Here is a 17,209-nt window from a genome sequence, read left to right as displayed (position 1 = left end):
TTTTAACTAAAAGTTCTATTATGTTTTTACATCACATTGTGTGGTCACACTTGTCACATTTTTGGATTTGGAGTTGCACTTTACACTCCAACAAGTTTGCTATTCTTTTAAAACATATTTGAACTCAAATATCACAGTGTTCTATGAGTTAAGACATAGTATTATACATTTTTTATTATTTTTATTTAAGTTACCTACTAGAATTGTTAATTGTTATGAATCCCATTATAATTGATAAAAAAATAAATCACAATTTTATTTTATTTCTGTGATAAAAAAAAAATGAGGTTCACTATTATTAATAAAATATAAATATTATGGAATATATTTACAAAACAAAACATTTATACATGCTTACAATTTATTCAAATTATTGAGTTTTTAAGAAATATAATAATTTATAATATGTATACATTTAATGTTTTTCTAAACGTGTGATCAAATTTAAACTATCTTTTAATTGTTTTACTTAGACCTCATTAAATGTAATTAAAGCAATATTAATTCAATTTTAAAAAAATCTCAACAATATACTAATGCTTTGAAACCAAACACATTTTTATAATATATATTATGTATAAATTATTTATTGCATACTTTTAATTTTATAGTATGCCGTATTTCTTATTTTGTGATCTATAAATTAAAAATACAACTATTACATTCCAAATGAAAATAAAATGTTATTTATCAATTAATCATGGCTTACTGTTATTGTTTTATCGTATTTAACAAATCTATTTAGATTTTCATAGTAGTTAATGTAATTTTACAGTAAACTTGTATAATAATTATATTAAGTAATGACATTAGTTACGTGTATGCCTCGCACGTTTAGGTGTCGACACTTAATACCTTCTTCAGGCTTCTTGTAATATTAAGTTATTCATTATACCTGTAGCTTTTAAATATATGGAAAGTGATTATGTTTATCTATGTACTACTGCTTGGTAGTAAGAAAGTTATCTACTATTGAAACAAACTTTTCAGTGCACGTAAATTGTAAGAAATGCCTGCCATCAGGAAATATTTCAAGTCTGCAACATAGATGTAAGTGATATCATTCTAATTTAAAATTAGTAGACATAAGTTAGAATTTTTTTTCCTTGTTAATTATTTATTTTCTTATTCCTTGTATTTTACTTAGTCAGTTTAGTCTTCATTACATTTTGAGCAAGCAATATTAATTCAATTTTGAAGAAATCTCAATAATTTTTTAAAGCTTTCAAACTAAATACATGTATAATGTATATAATACTTGCTGATTAACCCGGCTTAGTCCGTGTGCACTATTTTTATGCTGTAAATCCTATAAAGAAAATACGCTATATTATAATAAGTGTATCTCAGTTTTAGTCCACTTCAGTTCACGGATACAAATCAAACTCAGAGTTGCGAGCTTTGTTTTTTTTAAAATTATTTGAACTAGAACCAAGTCATGGATTGGATGTTGCACTTGCTTTATTTTTAACGTGGTTTAAACTACTTACTCTCTAAACTTTTCTGATATCTCGAAAAATGATCTTTGAGATTTTTTTCATATTCAAACGTTCTGTTTTTGAGTAAATAAGCTACACACATACATTTGGCTTAATAATATAATACAGTTTATTTAAACGAGCCAATGCAAACCCGACAATTTTTTGCATGCTTGTCACCTAATCGCCAGAGTAACCAATGGCAACAATTTATAAGTAAAAAAATTCAATTTCCACCTTCTATCTAAAAATCAATGTTTGAGGACCTGTTTAAAAAGTGCATTTTAGTAAGTCTTTTCTTAGTGGAACTCTACATCATAAAACGAGACTACTGACCGTCTGACAGAATTTCATATTTGTAGCTTCGGTGGTTCCGGTTAGTTGATGATCAGTCAGTCAGTAAGTCAGTCAATTGATCATGGCTTATTATGATATTGACTTGTAGGGTATAACATAACAATATGTTTAGGCTTTCATAGTGTTAAATATTACCCACAGGACATTTAGTTATAACATTATATTTTATGATAACTAAATACTTAATAACTTCTTGCCATATTAATACATTCACAATATAGCTTATAAATGTATGGCAAGTGATTGTGGTTCCCTATGCACTACTGCATAGAAGAAAGGAAGTTATATCCACTATCGAAACAAATTTTTCAGGGTACTTCAAATGCATGTAATGCTTGCCATCTGGAAATATTTCAAGTCTGCAATACAAAATACAAAATCTATTATCAGGCAATTTTTGCCTTGTTAATAGGTAGATACAGACGTACAGTATATAATATACCTAATACTGCAGGGGCGGATCTTCGATGTTTTGATAAGAGGGGGGGCATATAAATTGTATAATTTTAATTTTAATTAATAATACATATATATTGCATACTATTATCTTTAAACTTTAAACAATAATGATTATAATAAATAATAGTTAATAGATAATAGTATTATTCTTATTAAATTAATTTTTCATTTATATAATACTCGTAGTTACGTGCCCCTCTCCTGAATCCACCACTGCCTAATAGGTATTGTCATGGACTCGGGGCTGCATTTGCATAGGAAATATTTTTTGATTACCTAGGTGATTGTACACTCTCCCGATTTTAATAACCTGAAACTCTCGTCTTTTGTGATGGTTAACTCTCCCGAGACCACTCCAATACTACCTGATGGGTACATCTAAACTATCCCACAGGGCCGAAGAGAGGTCATAAAAATAGTGATGCTCGTGTACCCCCCTCATTTGGCTTAAATGTCTCATGATTACATATAATATGGTCTGAGAATAGCCAAAATTTCAAATCCCTATACTTTCCAAAAATCTGGGCTATGATCTCCCAGTTAACGTAAGTAGTACCTGAAGTGTTCATGTAAATATTCTCGCTATGTATATGTGTCAGTAGTAAATGAATTAGTGTGTGTTTCCGAGAATCACTATAAATTAAATGAAAATCAATTATTTTATGGGATTTTTGAAAATAAAATCTAAATTTTAAGGTCTTTTAAAATCGAAAATTTAAAGTCGACTTCCTAAAAAACCTAGATATTTAAAGAGTTCATATTTGTATAAAAAAAAATTAAGATTGAACATTCCGAAGTAAAACACGTGTGCTGCGATCCCATTAATAAATAAACATTTTGGAATATTTTTAACAAAACAAAACATTTAAACATTTTTACAATTTATTCAAAATTAATTTATAAGAAATATATACTTGTAAATTGTTTTTCTAAACGTGTGATCAAGTTTTAACAATATTTTTATTGTTTAACTTAGTCCTCATTAAATGTAATTTAATGTAATTCAATTTTGAACAAGTCTCAACAATATACTAATATATAGTTTTCAAACCAAGCACATTTATATAACATATAAATTATTTATTGCATAATTTTAATTTATAGTATGCTATATATTTTATTTTGTGATCTCTAAAGTAAATATATAACTATTACATTACAAGATAAATTAAAATGTTATTTACCAATTAATCATGGCTTATTATTATTAAGTTGAGTTTAACAAATCTGCTTGGATCTTCACAGTAGTTAAAGTAATTTCACTTTAAATTTATATAATATTAAGTTATAACATTATGTACGTGTAAGCCTCGACAATTAATATCTTCTTGTAATATTAAGTCATTCACAATATTATAGATTTTAAATGCGTGGCAAGTGATCGTGGTTATTTATGCACTACTGCTTAGAAAGTTATCCACAATCGAAACGAACTTGTGTGTGGACATAAAATGTAAGACATGCTTGCCATCTGGAAATATTTCAAGTCTGCAATAAAAAATACAAAATCTATTATTGGAAAATTGTTACTATGTTAATAGGTAGGTACAGGCGTACAGTATATTATAATATAATAGGTATTGTATTAGATTCAGGATTGCATTCGCAACAGGAAATATTGTTTGATTGGCTAAACTCCCGATTTTAATAACCTGGAAACTCTTGTCTCTTCCGAGTCTACTCCAATAACTGACCTGATGGGTACATGTAAGCTCTCCCGCGTGGCCGAAGAGGGCGATGTCATGGAGTGAAGAGCGTTTCATAATATCCCCCCTATTTTGGCTTATTTTTGTCATATAAAATATATGATAAAGCAATGAATACATATAATATGGTCTGAGAATAGTCAAAATTTCATATCCCCCCTTTCAAAAAATCTGTGGACTGATTTCCCGGGTTTACGTAAGTATTACCTGAAGTGTTCATGTAAACTCTCTCAAGTTTATAATAACTTCGTTTGTACATTGTACATTATAATTGTATTATCATAATTAAATGTTTGCAATAATATGAAAATACAAATTTGTAAAATGTACATTATACCAATACATTTAAAAAATACATTCATCGTTTCACTCAGAATCTAAAAGTCAGTTATTTAAATCATGTAATATAATACCTACAATAGAAAGGTGGGCAAGTGGATGTCGCTCTGCTGTACAACAGGTCACTGTATATACATGGACGGTATTAAATTTGAATTTAATGATATAATATCATTGTATTTCCAAAACAAGGTGAACAGCACACACGCTTCTTCAATAAGAACACAGTCTATACTGACTGAGTACTGGATGCAAAGTGAGGGTTAAAAAACCTATTTATTCCTTCTTTTTATGGGTAAAACCGTAGTAGTGTGACACTAGTATGTTTCGGACGGTTTGACGTCGACGGTTTAGCCGTGCGGCGTAACCGTCGTAGTGTGACACCACCCTAAGAAAAACAATCCTGAGAGGTGACGGTTTGTCAGTGTGGATATTTTATATTATATGTATATAGTTATTACTTCTTATTAATACGGTAACCGGTAAATTGAATTAATATTATAAAATTACAATTATTATAATATTCTAGGTTATTTAAGATATCATTTCGTTCAAATTTGATTATAAAATAACTACAAAAAAAAAAACTGCGTTTTTTATATTTTTGAGATTTTTTGGTTACAGAATAGTCAGAATACACTACTTGAGTGGAGAACCTTGTTTTAAACGTTCAATCCTCAGTTATACATTTTGCGTTGAACATTTTATAAAATTTTAACTATAAAATCATTTTAGATTCTGAGTGAAACGACGAATGTATTGATTTTACAATGATGTGTGTATTTTTTTTTTTATTTTTTTTTGTGTCTGCCATCACTTTTTAGGGCAGTAAAAGTGCTTGGATTTTCTTCAACAGTACCTTTTCTGATAGGAAAATGAATCTAGTTGGTACTTTGGGGGGGGGTCAAAAGTAAAATTTTTCCAATAGTTTTCAAAAGCGCCGTGAAAACAAAGAAAAATTATGGGAAAAACGGGAATTTTTACGCAAAATCTGTTTTCGAGAAATTGATTTTGGTTTTTGGTGTAACTTTAAAACGAACGACTGTAGATACATAAAATTTTCACTGGTAGTTTATATTTCCATTTTCTAGACATGATAAATTTTTCAAAATATTTTGATTTGTTTTGAGCTGTTTACGGACAATTCCAGTTTCCAGTTTAATTAGTTTTTTTTTCTATGAATGTAAATAAAACATTATTTGTTGAGTAAAAATACTTGAAAATTTAATACAAGGCTCCTACTATATTGTTACAATGACATTTGAAAAATATTAAAAATCCTTAGTCACAGTTTTTTTTTTATTAGTATTTAAAGTTCAAAAATTGACAAAATATGGAAAAATCACGAAAATTACCTAATTATGTTGAGGTTATAATTCGTAAAAATTTTTCTTTTTAGAACTAAGATTTTAAAATGTGATACAATATTCCTTATAGGATAATCTACCTTTATCAAAAAAAAAAATGTCTATAAGAAACTCAAATTAAATTTTTATGAGCGTTTGAAATTCATATTTTTACAACATTTGATATTTGCTCGATTTCTCATGAGACGATTTTCTTATTTTGTTGTAATTAAAAAACGAATGACTGTAGAAACACTAGAAACTTGAAAATTTCACTGAACGTTTATATTAGCATTTTATATATACGATAAAATTTTGAAAGTAATTTGACTCTTTTCGAGCTGTTTACGGACATTGTAAGTTTTAAATTTTTTTAGTTTTTTTTTTCTATTAATATCGATAAAGTTTTATCTATTGGGCCAAAAAGTGTAAACAATTAATACAAAGCTCCTGATACATTGTTACAATAGCAGTTGAAAAATATTAAAAATACATAAGCACAATTTTTTTTTATAAGCATTTAAAGATCGAATTTTGACAAAATGTATCAAATTTAAAATTGAATAATTATTTTGTAGTTAAAAATTTATAAAATGTTCAACTTTTATATCTATGGATTGAAAATTTAAAACAAGATTTCACGTAAATATTTAATTCTGTTACCAAAAATTCTAAGAAATACATAAGTACAGTTTATTTTTATAGTCATTTTAAGTTCAAATTTGGACGAAATTATATATTAAAAAACCTGGAATAACTATTTTAGTTATTTTGTTGTGATTGTATAATATTATTTGTGGGTACTTTGAAAACTTCTAAAAGTATACTATATTATATATCTATGATAGTACTACGGTTTTGTTGTTTGATGTATAACACGTTACCTAATGGATATTGTGATATGATTAATTTGGAATTTATTGTTGATACCTATTATAGCCTATAGTCAATTTTTTTTTATTACTATAGGTAAGTATACCTATAATATGTTTGTCTAATAACTAGACTGACAAATCGTCTCCGCTCAGAATCGTTTTTCTTATACAGTGATATTATATCATTGAATTCAAATTTAATACTATCCATTATACAGTGGCCCACTTGCAACCTACTGTACAGCAGAGCGACATACACTTACTCACCTTTTTTAAGTTTTAAATTTAATAAATGTCAAAAATTGAACTCTAAAGGATTATAAAAAAATTGCGTCAATGTATTTTAAATTTTTAACAAATTAAAACCTGTATAGGACTATATACCTGTTGTGTTTGCAACACGATAATAATTTTATACCAGATAACCGGTACATATACTCACGTCGAGCGCTTGATGTTTTCGTGCAGATATACACCGTGCTCGACCGGTACGAACTCATCTTTTGCACCGTGCACGATGAGCGTGGGTGCGTTTATCTTGGCCAGTGCGCCGCGGCACACGTCGCCGCCGTGCTCGTCGAGAATTTTCCGGAACGCGTCTATCCACCCGTGCCAAGTGTCCGACACGTATTCCTCGCCATACGTTTCGAACTGCGGAACTCTCCTACCTTCAGGCCAGTCGCGGACGTCGCGTATCGTCTCGTAAAACTCGAGGTCTCTGGCCGTGACGTAAGCGTTGCAGTTCCATACCACCAGCTTGTCGACCCGATCTGCGGCCCTGGACGCCGCGATCATCGCGGTGCACCCGCCGTTGCACCAGCCCAACATCGAACACCTGTCGATACCCAACGCCTGCGGCCGAGTCAGAGAAAACAACGATCAGTCAGTCGCGGCAATCGGAAAAAAACCCCCGGATAAAAAATCCCTGGAAAAAACCCCCCGGATAAAAAATTAATAGGAAACAAAAATCCCCAAATCTATACTTAACTGTTGGATACAGCTGTACAAGTTTAAAAAATAATAATGAATAGGTAATAATAAAACAATACAAAATTTGAATAATAATAATTATTATATTATCTAAGTCAGATCTCAGTTCTGCATGAAATAAAAATAATTATAGTAGTAATAAAAAAATATAATTATTTTAGGTATATGATATTGCTATATAAATAATTATTTATTTATTTAAATACGGGTAGGTGGCAGGTGCCCTTTAGTAATAATAGTACAGTAAATAGAATCTCAATATGACAAATATAACAGTGATATTAAAGAATGTAATGTTTTAGATGAGTTAATATTTTTAAAATTAATGAATTTTATAATTATAATTCATAAGTAATAACTAATAATTAATAACAGTATCTAGACGAGGAAAAGTGTATAAATATTTAATTCATTTTAAATATAAAAAAATAAAAAAAGGTAGGTAAGTGAATGTCGATCTGCTGTACAGTAGGTTACAAGTGGGTCACTGTATAATGGATGGTATCAAATTTGAATTCAATGATATAATATCATTGTATACGAAAAATGATTCTGAGCGGAGAGTGGAGACGGTTTGTCAGTGTGAATATTCATCCAAACTTGAACATAAGATTACTATGAAAAAACCTGTGTTTTTATATTATAAGTAAATTTAGCAAACTCGACAAAGCAAACTTAGGAGATTTTTTTCCAAGATTCGTCAGTCACTGTTATACCATCATCGTTGCCGGCCATCGTGTAGACTACTCGAGTAATAACTAATAATACTCGTATATACTTTACCTCCATAAGCGTAATGGCGCAATCGGCGTCGCGGTACAAGAATCCCGGCGACAGGTCTTTGCCCGGTGGTCGACTTCGACCGTAGCCCGGAGGCTCCCATACGTATATCGTATATTTGTCTCCATCGAGGTTTTCCGTCAGCGGCCTAAAATCACTTATTTGACCTAGAGAAATAAATTATGCATTATAATAATATCACAGTGGAAAAATTAAATATCGGCAAACCACATAATATGGTAAAACCATTGAGTAGTGGACCAAGATAAATATTATATTATTGTATAAACGTACCTAGAACTCCAGGAAATATCAACAATTTTTGTGGTCCGTTTCCAACTTTAATGTAGTTTACCTCGAAACCTTTGACTTTGATTTTCGTCGAATTCTATATGTACATAACGAGAATTTGTTGAAAAGTTTAACTTTTGTTGTAGTCTGTCAAATAAATATCTCAAAAGATATTTCGGTAAAATAGGAAATTTAATTGGTATATGAAATTGTTGCGTAATTATAATATAATTATTACGTAGATTTCACAATGTGAAACCAGTAGTTATTTCTTTTTAAGTAACCTGGGGTACAATGGCGCGCCTAACATTTAACAGCTGCAGTTATGTGGTAGCATATACACGTTTTAGAAATATTGTTATATTGTTTCCCTATTATAAATATTATGTAGATTTCAATTTTCCGGTCAAAAGTTAATTTTACTAAAGCAAATACCAAAAATTCTAAATAATTAGAAATTATAACAAATGCTCACCTAATGGGGTAATTGGCCTCATGCTAAATTAATTCAAAAAAAATCTATTTTATTTAAAGATTGTTACCTATTATATTTTTATCAAATAGTAAGATATAAATATACCGTAAATTACGGTATATAATATGTATGTATAATATTATAAAAGTCCCTAATATAATATATAATTAATACGGTATTAGTATTAAATACTAAGTCAAAGTAATTTTTTTAAGTATAATTATTCAATAAATATTATATAATATTATTTAATCATTTGTTAATAAATCATAGCATTGATTATACATAGTATAGATTGCTCACTGGCGGAATTTCACATAGATTGGCGCTAGCTGTTAAAATAGTTCCGGATACTGCCGTTAGATGAGCACTAGTGTTGACTGTCAGTGTACTAGTGTTTACTAGGTCCTGTGTATTATTAGGGCCCTCCCCCTCCTCCGCCGAAGGCACCTCTGCTCCCAAGACCGCGACAGAAGGGCAGTGGTCCGAAGTAGTAGGGAGGAAAGCAACGAACAAAAGCACCAAAGAGGCCTTTCCCTCACTCCCTACATCGAACCCCACACCGAGGAAACTTCCCCCCCTCCGGAGCGCAGCTCTCATAGTGAAAGTCCCAGCGGGCGCCACCTATGAGGACACAGTCAGGTCCCTGCAGCAGTCGGGCGTCAACCCTGACGACTACGGGCAACCATCAATGGGATCCGCAAGACTAGAGGGGGTGATGTCGTGGTAGATCTGGGCAAGAGTATTAAGTTCAGGGAAGCTGCGGCTCCCTTCCTTAAGGCTCTGACCGACAAAGTCACCGGTGTTCAAACCTCTGTTACTCAGTCTGGAGCAAGCGTAGACATGGAGGTCATTGGCTGGAACCCACCTCAATTGCCGACGCAGTTCTGGCCTCGGTCAAAAAAGCCATCCTTGAAGCGAGCAAAGGAGACGCCAAAGTAGCTGCCGCTTGCGACGATATCTCTGTCACCTCCATGTGGAGACTCACAAATGGTCAGCAAGTTGCGAAGGTCAGAGTACCCAGATCGGTGAAACTCACGGAGGTCAGTCGCGTCAGAGTAGGCTGGACGAACTGCCGTTTCAGGATCCGTCGCCCAGAAGCCATCAAGTGCCATGGCTTCGGGCACTCTCGGGGCAGATGCTCCGGCCCTGACATGAGTGACTCCTGCCGCAAATGCGGGGACAAGTCCCACAAGGAGAAGAAGTGCCCTTCCGACAAATGCCTCGCCTGCGACCGCGCTGGACTGATGCTGGGTCCTCACAGACCTGGGTCCGCTGCCTGCGGCGCCAAGCGCGCAGCTGAGTCCTGGCGCTCAAACAACCGCTGTAATGATTAACCTCCTGCAAGTCAATCTGAATGGATGCTGGGCCGCCCAACAGCTCCTGGACCAAACGGCCGCCCAGAGGAACATCGATGTCCTCGTCGTGAGCGAGCCCTTCGCAAGGGGAGACGGCGGAGGCAGGACAATATTTAGTCTCGATCGCAAGGCCTCAGTCGACACCACCTCTGACACTGGATTCATCCACGATGACTCTGGCTCTGGAAATGGTTTCGCTTGGATAAGACTCAGGGATTTTACCATATTTAGTTGCTATTGGAGACCTGGCACCACCTTGTCTGAGTTCGAGGACTTTCTTACGGACCTCGAGCAGGCCATCCGCGCTGCAGGAGACAATAGACTCATTGTGGCGGGTGACTTCAATGCCTGGAACGTCGAATGGGGGTCTCGGACTAACAATCCGAGAGGAGAAATGTTTTCGGACTTGGCAACAAGTCTGGACCTCATCCTCGCTAACGTCGGGGACACCCCTACCTTCGCCAGAGTGGAAGCCACGGAGGGATCTGTGGAGGCCAAGACAAACTTTGCAGCGGCAAGGAAGGACCTTAGAAGGGAGATTCGAAATTCCAAAGAGCAAAGATGGAGGGACCTCTGCTCACAGATAGATACAAATCCCTGGGAGATTTTTTACACTTTTTGGCCCAATAGATAAAACTTTATCGATATTTATAGAAAAAAAAACTAAAAAAATTGAAAACTTACAATGTCCGTAAACAGCTCGAAAAGAGTCAAATTACTTTCAAAATTTTATCGTATATATAAAATGCTAATATAAACGTTTAGTGAAATTTTCAAGTTTCTACAGTCATTCGTTTTCCAATTACAACAAAATAAGAAAATCGTTACGTAACAAATCGAGTGAATATCAAATGTTGTAAAAATATGAATTTCAAACGCTCATAAAAATTTAATTTTAGTTTCTTATAGACATTTTTTTTTTGATAAAGGTAGATTATCCTATAAGGAATCTTGTATTACATTTTAAAATCTTAGTTCTAAAAAGAAAAATTTTTACGAATTATTAACTACAACGACAATTTTTTACAACAATGAATAAAATAATAAACGATGGCAGTTGACGTTATTACTTATTGTGCGAGTTATTAGTTATCTACTAATCTACTTATTAGTAACATACTATACGTAGGTATTTATTTTTAAAAAAAGTGTACGAGTCGCATTGTACTTTCTACATTCTACTTTGTAGTATTGTACACTGTATTAAAGACACGTGTGTATATTTATTAAGACTTTTTGTTTCTTTGATATAGTACTATGGCAGTCTCGATGGCAATTATACCTATCCAGCCATCCACTTGAGACAAGTCGCAAGGGCCAAGGAGTCAATGAGAATGTGTTTGCACTTGGCACACAATATATAAATTAAAATTACATAATTCACCATTTTTATTTCTTATGATTATCCTTATATACTTATATAAAAGAACAGGCTTTTTTTATACAGCTTTGTACATATTGAAATAGGTGCTCATAACTTACTTTACAAAAAAAATTAATAAAAATCGAAAATATCTCATGGCTAAAAAATAGCGAAAGTTATAATATCATAGTTTAAGAAGCTCTACGTTGGTCAACTAGATGGTCAATAAAGCACTTTCAGTTTTCCCAGAATTTTTTTATTTACAGGGCATCTATTCCAATTTGTCTTTCTTTAAAACCTTATTCAAACTATTCCGAAGATTTAAAAAAAAAATGAGCCCAATTGATCCCGCATCATCTAAAGTGATGCGATTAACAATGAACAGCATTTAATTATTTATATTTTTATTATTTTCGGCACTCCAAATAATTTTTTAAAGGTATATTACACATTAGAACCTTCCCTGAGACCTAGGCCAACCCATGAGTGAAAACTGAAAACTAGACTAAAATTGGTTGAGTACTTTTTAAAATACATACAAAAAATATATATACTGTAGGCATAGATAATATAAGAATGGATAGGACATAAGAACTTATCACATGAAAATTTAGTGATACTATTTTAAGGTTATATGGGGCGAATATTGATGTGATAATTGATAAATAATAATGAATATTAAATAACATAATTTTATTTTGTTAAAATATTATTTTCCAATTTCAATTTTCCAGGTACAGGTGGCAAAACAATCAAAATACAAACTGACAAATATCTAAATATAACTGACTATCATATTTATTCATTATTATTTAATAAAACAGTTTTGCACATAACCTCAAAAAGCCTCATATTGTCTTTCTCTGTTTACTTTCTCTCTTCCCCAAAAAAGCACACGGCCTCATATGGAACTGGTATAGGCATGTCCTATCCATTCTTATATTATCTATGACTGTAGGTAGGTATGTATTACAATATTACTACTCAATGATAATTATTCATACGTCATGAAAAATGTAAAATATATATTATTATTATTAAATGACAACATGTGTATGGTTAAATTTGGCAACGTTGAATTAGAATCCCTTATCGGCGTTAACAACCCGAAGACGTTTAATAGAACAACGCGAATACAGTAATAATAAAAAAATAATAGAATAATAAATGTTTAAATTACCCTCTCACCCCCCCTCTCATACTTTATTAATTATTATAGTTTATCTTATTATACGGATAAATTATATTGTCTTGATGGTGCCGCTGCGGTATTGGTAATTTGTATTCGGCTACATTTTAGTATTTTACCGCTACCAATACCAATATTTATATTGACCTGCAGGCTGCAATAACGCAGCAGCTATACCGCCGACGAATTATTATTTTAATTACGACTATTAACGCTATCTATCGTTAATAAATGAACTAAAATTTAGCGCAACGCAAAATCACGACCAGTGAGCAATCTATACTATTGTGGTACAAGTGTGGTTGCCGTTGGCGTGGAGATGAAGTTGTTGCTGCCGTGATAACAACCGCACTTACCAACATACGTTTGTTGTCTGACTCCGTTGCAGAAGGTTTTAAGGTACACAGGTAGTAAATGGATTAAACACAGAATTGGTTGTGACGCGTTGCGTCGAGATCGTTTATTGTAAGCGCTTCATAACATGCACGTTGGTCGTACGCAGTACGAGAGTAAGTAGGTACATATTAGAGCTTTCGGTCATTCGGTCATTCCGGTCGTTCGTGTCGACGGAATCGTGGGTGCTCGATGCACACGCGATCGAGGGAGCGTCGGGTACGTCGAGGAGACGGGTCGCCGTCGGGACATGGGTCCGGAGACGAGACGAGCGGAGGTCGTTGCGATGACCGTACGAGGTCGTATCGCTATTCGGCTGGTCGGGAGACATGACGTCGGAAGAGAGCGAATTACTCGGAACGCGTGTGGCCATGATATAAAAACAAGGTATGAATGTATGATCGTAACTTTTTGACGGTCAGATCCTTCGGTAAGCACGTGACGTAGCATAGTGTATAGTAATAATAATTTAATGACAATATGATAACACGGGTAAGCAAGTGACGTATTGCGCGAGCTTGGACCAAATCTGGACTTTTGCGATCATACCATGTTGTTTATATCATGCGTGTGGCTCGGTCGAGGGCTGTGAGCAAAGAGAACGAAGCCGGCCGGTGGTGCGGCCCCGTCGTGCTTGTCGCGGGACGAGTGGCTTGGCGTCGCCAATGGGAGACGCGAGATCGAGTTACAAAAGAATATTAATATAAAAATCACGGAAGTTGTATAAATAAAATAAATCACGAATATAAAATAATAACGGTATTATTGGTACCGCGCAGCGGATGGTAACGAGTGGAGTGGGAGCAAAGTGGTGATACGTGCACTAAATCACCACACTATGTATAATCAATGATCATAGATAATAATATATAATTTACATTATATTATAATGTACCTATTAGTTCAAATAAATTAATAAATAAATAGATATATTTAAATTTTTAGACATTAATTTAAAGCCAGAAAAATTAAATGTTTATAATAGTAGGTAATCAATAATCATGTAAGAAATACTGTGCACTTTTACCCGAAAACCCACTAAGCCATTTTACCTAAAAATGATTTTCTGCATAAACAGTATTGTATAGTATATTCAATTGTTATCATATTAATATTTTACTGGTATTGACGTTTAGTCAACTACTTGTACTAAACGAATATGTATAAAAGCAACACCTAACGTGCCGTTATATAGTACACATTACTACTTCTATACTACTCAAATATTATATCAGATGAATACAATTAATACTTTGCCTCATATTGCCGCCAAAACTTCATCAACTGCTGAAAAAAAATATTTTATCGCATTTGGCTTTAATAACATAATCATAATAACAAAAGTTTTTGACCAGATAGCAATTATTAAATTACTTATACTTAATAGTTCATTTTTCCCCATGCGCCATTATACCTCAGGTTATCTAATATCATTGTTTCGACATATTTTTGTATTGTTTCGGTAAGTAAAATTTCTGCCAATAGTTATTAAATACATTAATTATTTCTGAGAAATATATACTGGTATAATAATAATCTCATAAATAAAATAATATATTGCCAATACACATTATAATTTAATGCAAAACTCCATATAATACGTGCGGGGTTAGGTATATAACATAATATATATTATGCCACGAGACCCAACTGTTCAAGGACTTAAGCTCAATACATTTAATAATAAAATATGTTTATAATTACCAAATCTGTTGAAACTGTAGGCCGTTGATCCATCGCATACGCAAACGATTCAGTTTTATTTAAAAATAAAAACAATTCGTTTGTGTGTTCTGTAAATATTATACGACAACCTTATAATAAGACAGAACAAACTGTGATGATAATGTATAGTAATGATAAGGAACAGCTATTCTCACACTTGGTTGCTGGGCTCTAGTGCCGACTGCCGTTTGCCAAAGCGTCGAACACGGCTGATTTAGATGTGACCACTGACCAGTATTCGGTGTCTTGTTTGAAAACTGGTTTCTGGATTGAGTGGTGCTCGAGAGGTCAACCTGTGAGTACCATTCAAATAGGATGGTTTATTAATAATTAAAAAGAAATTATAAAAATATAAGACTTGTGCATAGGCGTGACTAGACTTAATCGGCAAGGGCAGCCTAGCTAATAACCAGCGCTACCTTCTTAATGAAGTAAAAAAAGCCCTATACACCCAAAGCCGTATTTTGTTAAGCTCCCCCCCTCCACAATGAAATATTTACATCATTTAAAAAAAGTCTAAATTATCTATTTACAAAAATAATCTATAGTAACTTCAGAAATATTATTCATCCACAGCCTTGGATTACCTACACCGCCTACTGTCCACCTAGCTACAAATCAAAAATAATTCTACAATAATATCAATAGTACCTAGATGCGTAGGTACTGTACCGTCGTCGTCTGTCTCAAGTCTTTATAGTAGGTTTTTCCAATTCGGAAGTCAGGAAATCAATCTTTGTAAGTATATGGTAATTATAACAATAACCACAAAAAAACCAAGTTAAAAAAAAAAATGTTGTAACCCTTCTGACTTAAAACTCGGTAGACCGGCATTTTTCAAAAATTGCAGGGGCAGCCCAAGTACCCTAGGATGCCACCGTAGGCACGCCTATGAACTTGTATGCAATGCCTTTAAATTTGGTCATATTTTGATTGTGAAATCAGGCGTTGGCAGACTTCTATTGTTACCTGCGGCGGTGGTCAAAATAAGATAATGAGGGAGATAGATCCTCCAATCCCATACAACAACTATTTATAAATATTTATAAGAATTTATATATTTGTATAATATATTGTATGTTTATTTAATAATGTATTAAATTTTTTCAGTTAAAAAAATGAGCTACATGTGTACAGCTCTCCCCACTCCAAATTTTATCTCATTCAAACATTTAGTAGCTTGAATCCCATTTTGTGTTAGAATATGAGGTTTGCCAATTTTAATATTTTTGATTTTTCTATATTAGGTGTAGGTAAAAAACTCCCTGGACATTTAAACATGCAGCAACACAATGTAATTTTATATTTTTCGTGGTATGTTGCACAACATAGATGTACAAGTAAGTGATTCTAATTAAAAAATAAGTAAATATAAGTTAGAATTATTTATTCTTGAATTAATTATTTCCTTATTGCTTGAATTTTACTTAGTCAGGTTAGTCTTCATTACAATTCGAGCAAGCAATATTAATTCAATTTTGAAGAAATCTCAATTATACTTTATTGTTTTGAAACCAAATACACTTATATAATACTAGTAGATTAACCCGGCTTAGTCCGTGTGCACTATTTTTATGCAGTAAATCCTATGTAGAAAATACGCTATAATATTATATCAAGTGTATCTCAGTTTTAGTGTACCTCACAGTGCCACAACTACACCAATTTGGGCCCGTGTGTAAATAAAATGAATGGCTCCCTCCTCACTCTTGAAAATTGAAAATTAATTTTTCCAAATTTGAAAACATATACTTTGGAATTTTAGGTACCTATAAATTTACAAATAAATAAATGTAATAATTTGTAGCCTTTTTTTATTCATTTTAAATATAAATAATTATTAAATAACAAATAAATTGAACATACCATACATTAACAGTCAACTCAAAAATAAATACTGAAAAATTTATTTTTCTTGCTTTTCTGCTTGCAAAATTGTCAATTATATTTTCTATGTTAATATAATTTGTTTGTTGTCTTTCAATATTGAGTATAGATTGAGTATAGTATAGTATCCTAGTATATTGTTTCAAAGGCAGATGAAAAAAATTAAAAATCCATAGTCACAATTTTTTTATAAGCACT

At 32.6% G+C, this 17,209-nt stretch overlaps 1 protein-coding gene across 3 annotated transcripts; it reads right to left on the bottom strand.

The window, feature by feature from the left end:
* Positions 1-3,422: 3,422 nt before the first annotated feature.
* Positions 3,423-16,886, bottom strand: LOC100573672 (valacyclovir hydrolase). 3 transcript variants are annotated; one of them, XM_029488610.1, is made up of 6 exons: positions 15,280-16,886; positions 15,104-15,192; positions 8,625-8,718; positions 8,334-8,497; positions 7,003-7,412; positions 3,423-3,782 (listed from the first exon to the last, which is right to left on the bottom strand). In XM_029488610.1, the coding sequence occupies exons 2-6, from the start codon at positions 15,134-15,136 to the stop codon at positions 3,686-3,688; spliced, it is 798 nt and encodes a 265-aa protein (XP_029344470.1). In that variant the 5' UTR covers positions 15,137-15,192; positions 15,280-16,886; the 3' UTR covers positions 3,423-3,685. The 3 variants fall into 3 exon arrangements, with proteins under 3 accessions (XP_029344470.1, XP_029344469.1, XP_029344468.1); XM_029488609.1 differs by having other exon boundaries at positions 15,104-15,417; positions 16,766-16,886; XM_029488608.1 differs by having other exon boundaries at positions 15,104-16,886.
* Between the last annotated feature and the right edge of the window lie 323 nt (positions 16,887-17,209).

The sequence above is a fragment of the Acyrthosiphon pisum genome, chromosome A1 (assembly GCF_005508785.2).
Source record: "Acyrthosiphon pisum isolate AL4f chromosome A1, pea_aphid_22Mar2018_4r6ur, whole genome shotgun sequence".
Lineage (NCBI taxonomy): Eukaryota > Metazoa > Arthropoda > Insecta > Hemiptera > Aphididae > Acyrthosiphon > Acyrthosiphon pisum.
Note: the sequence above shows the minus strand (reverse complement) of the source record. Positions and strands in the feature narration are given on the sequence as shown.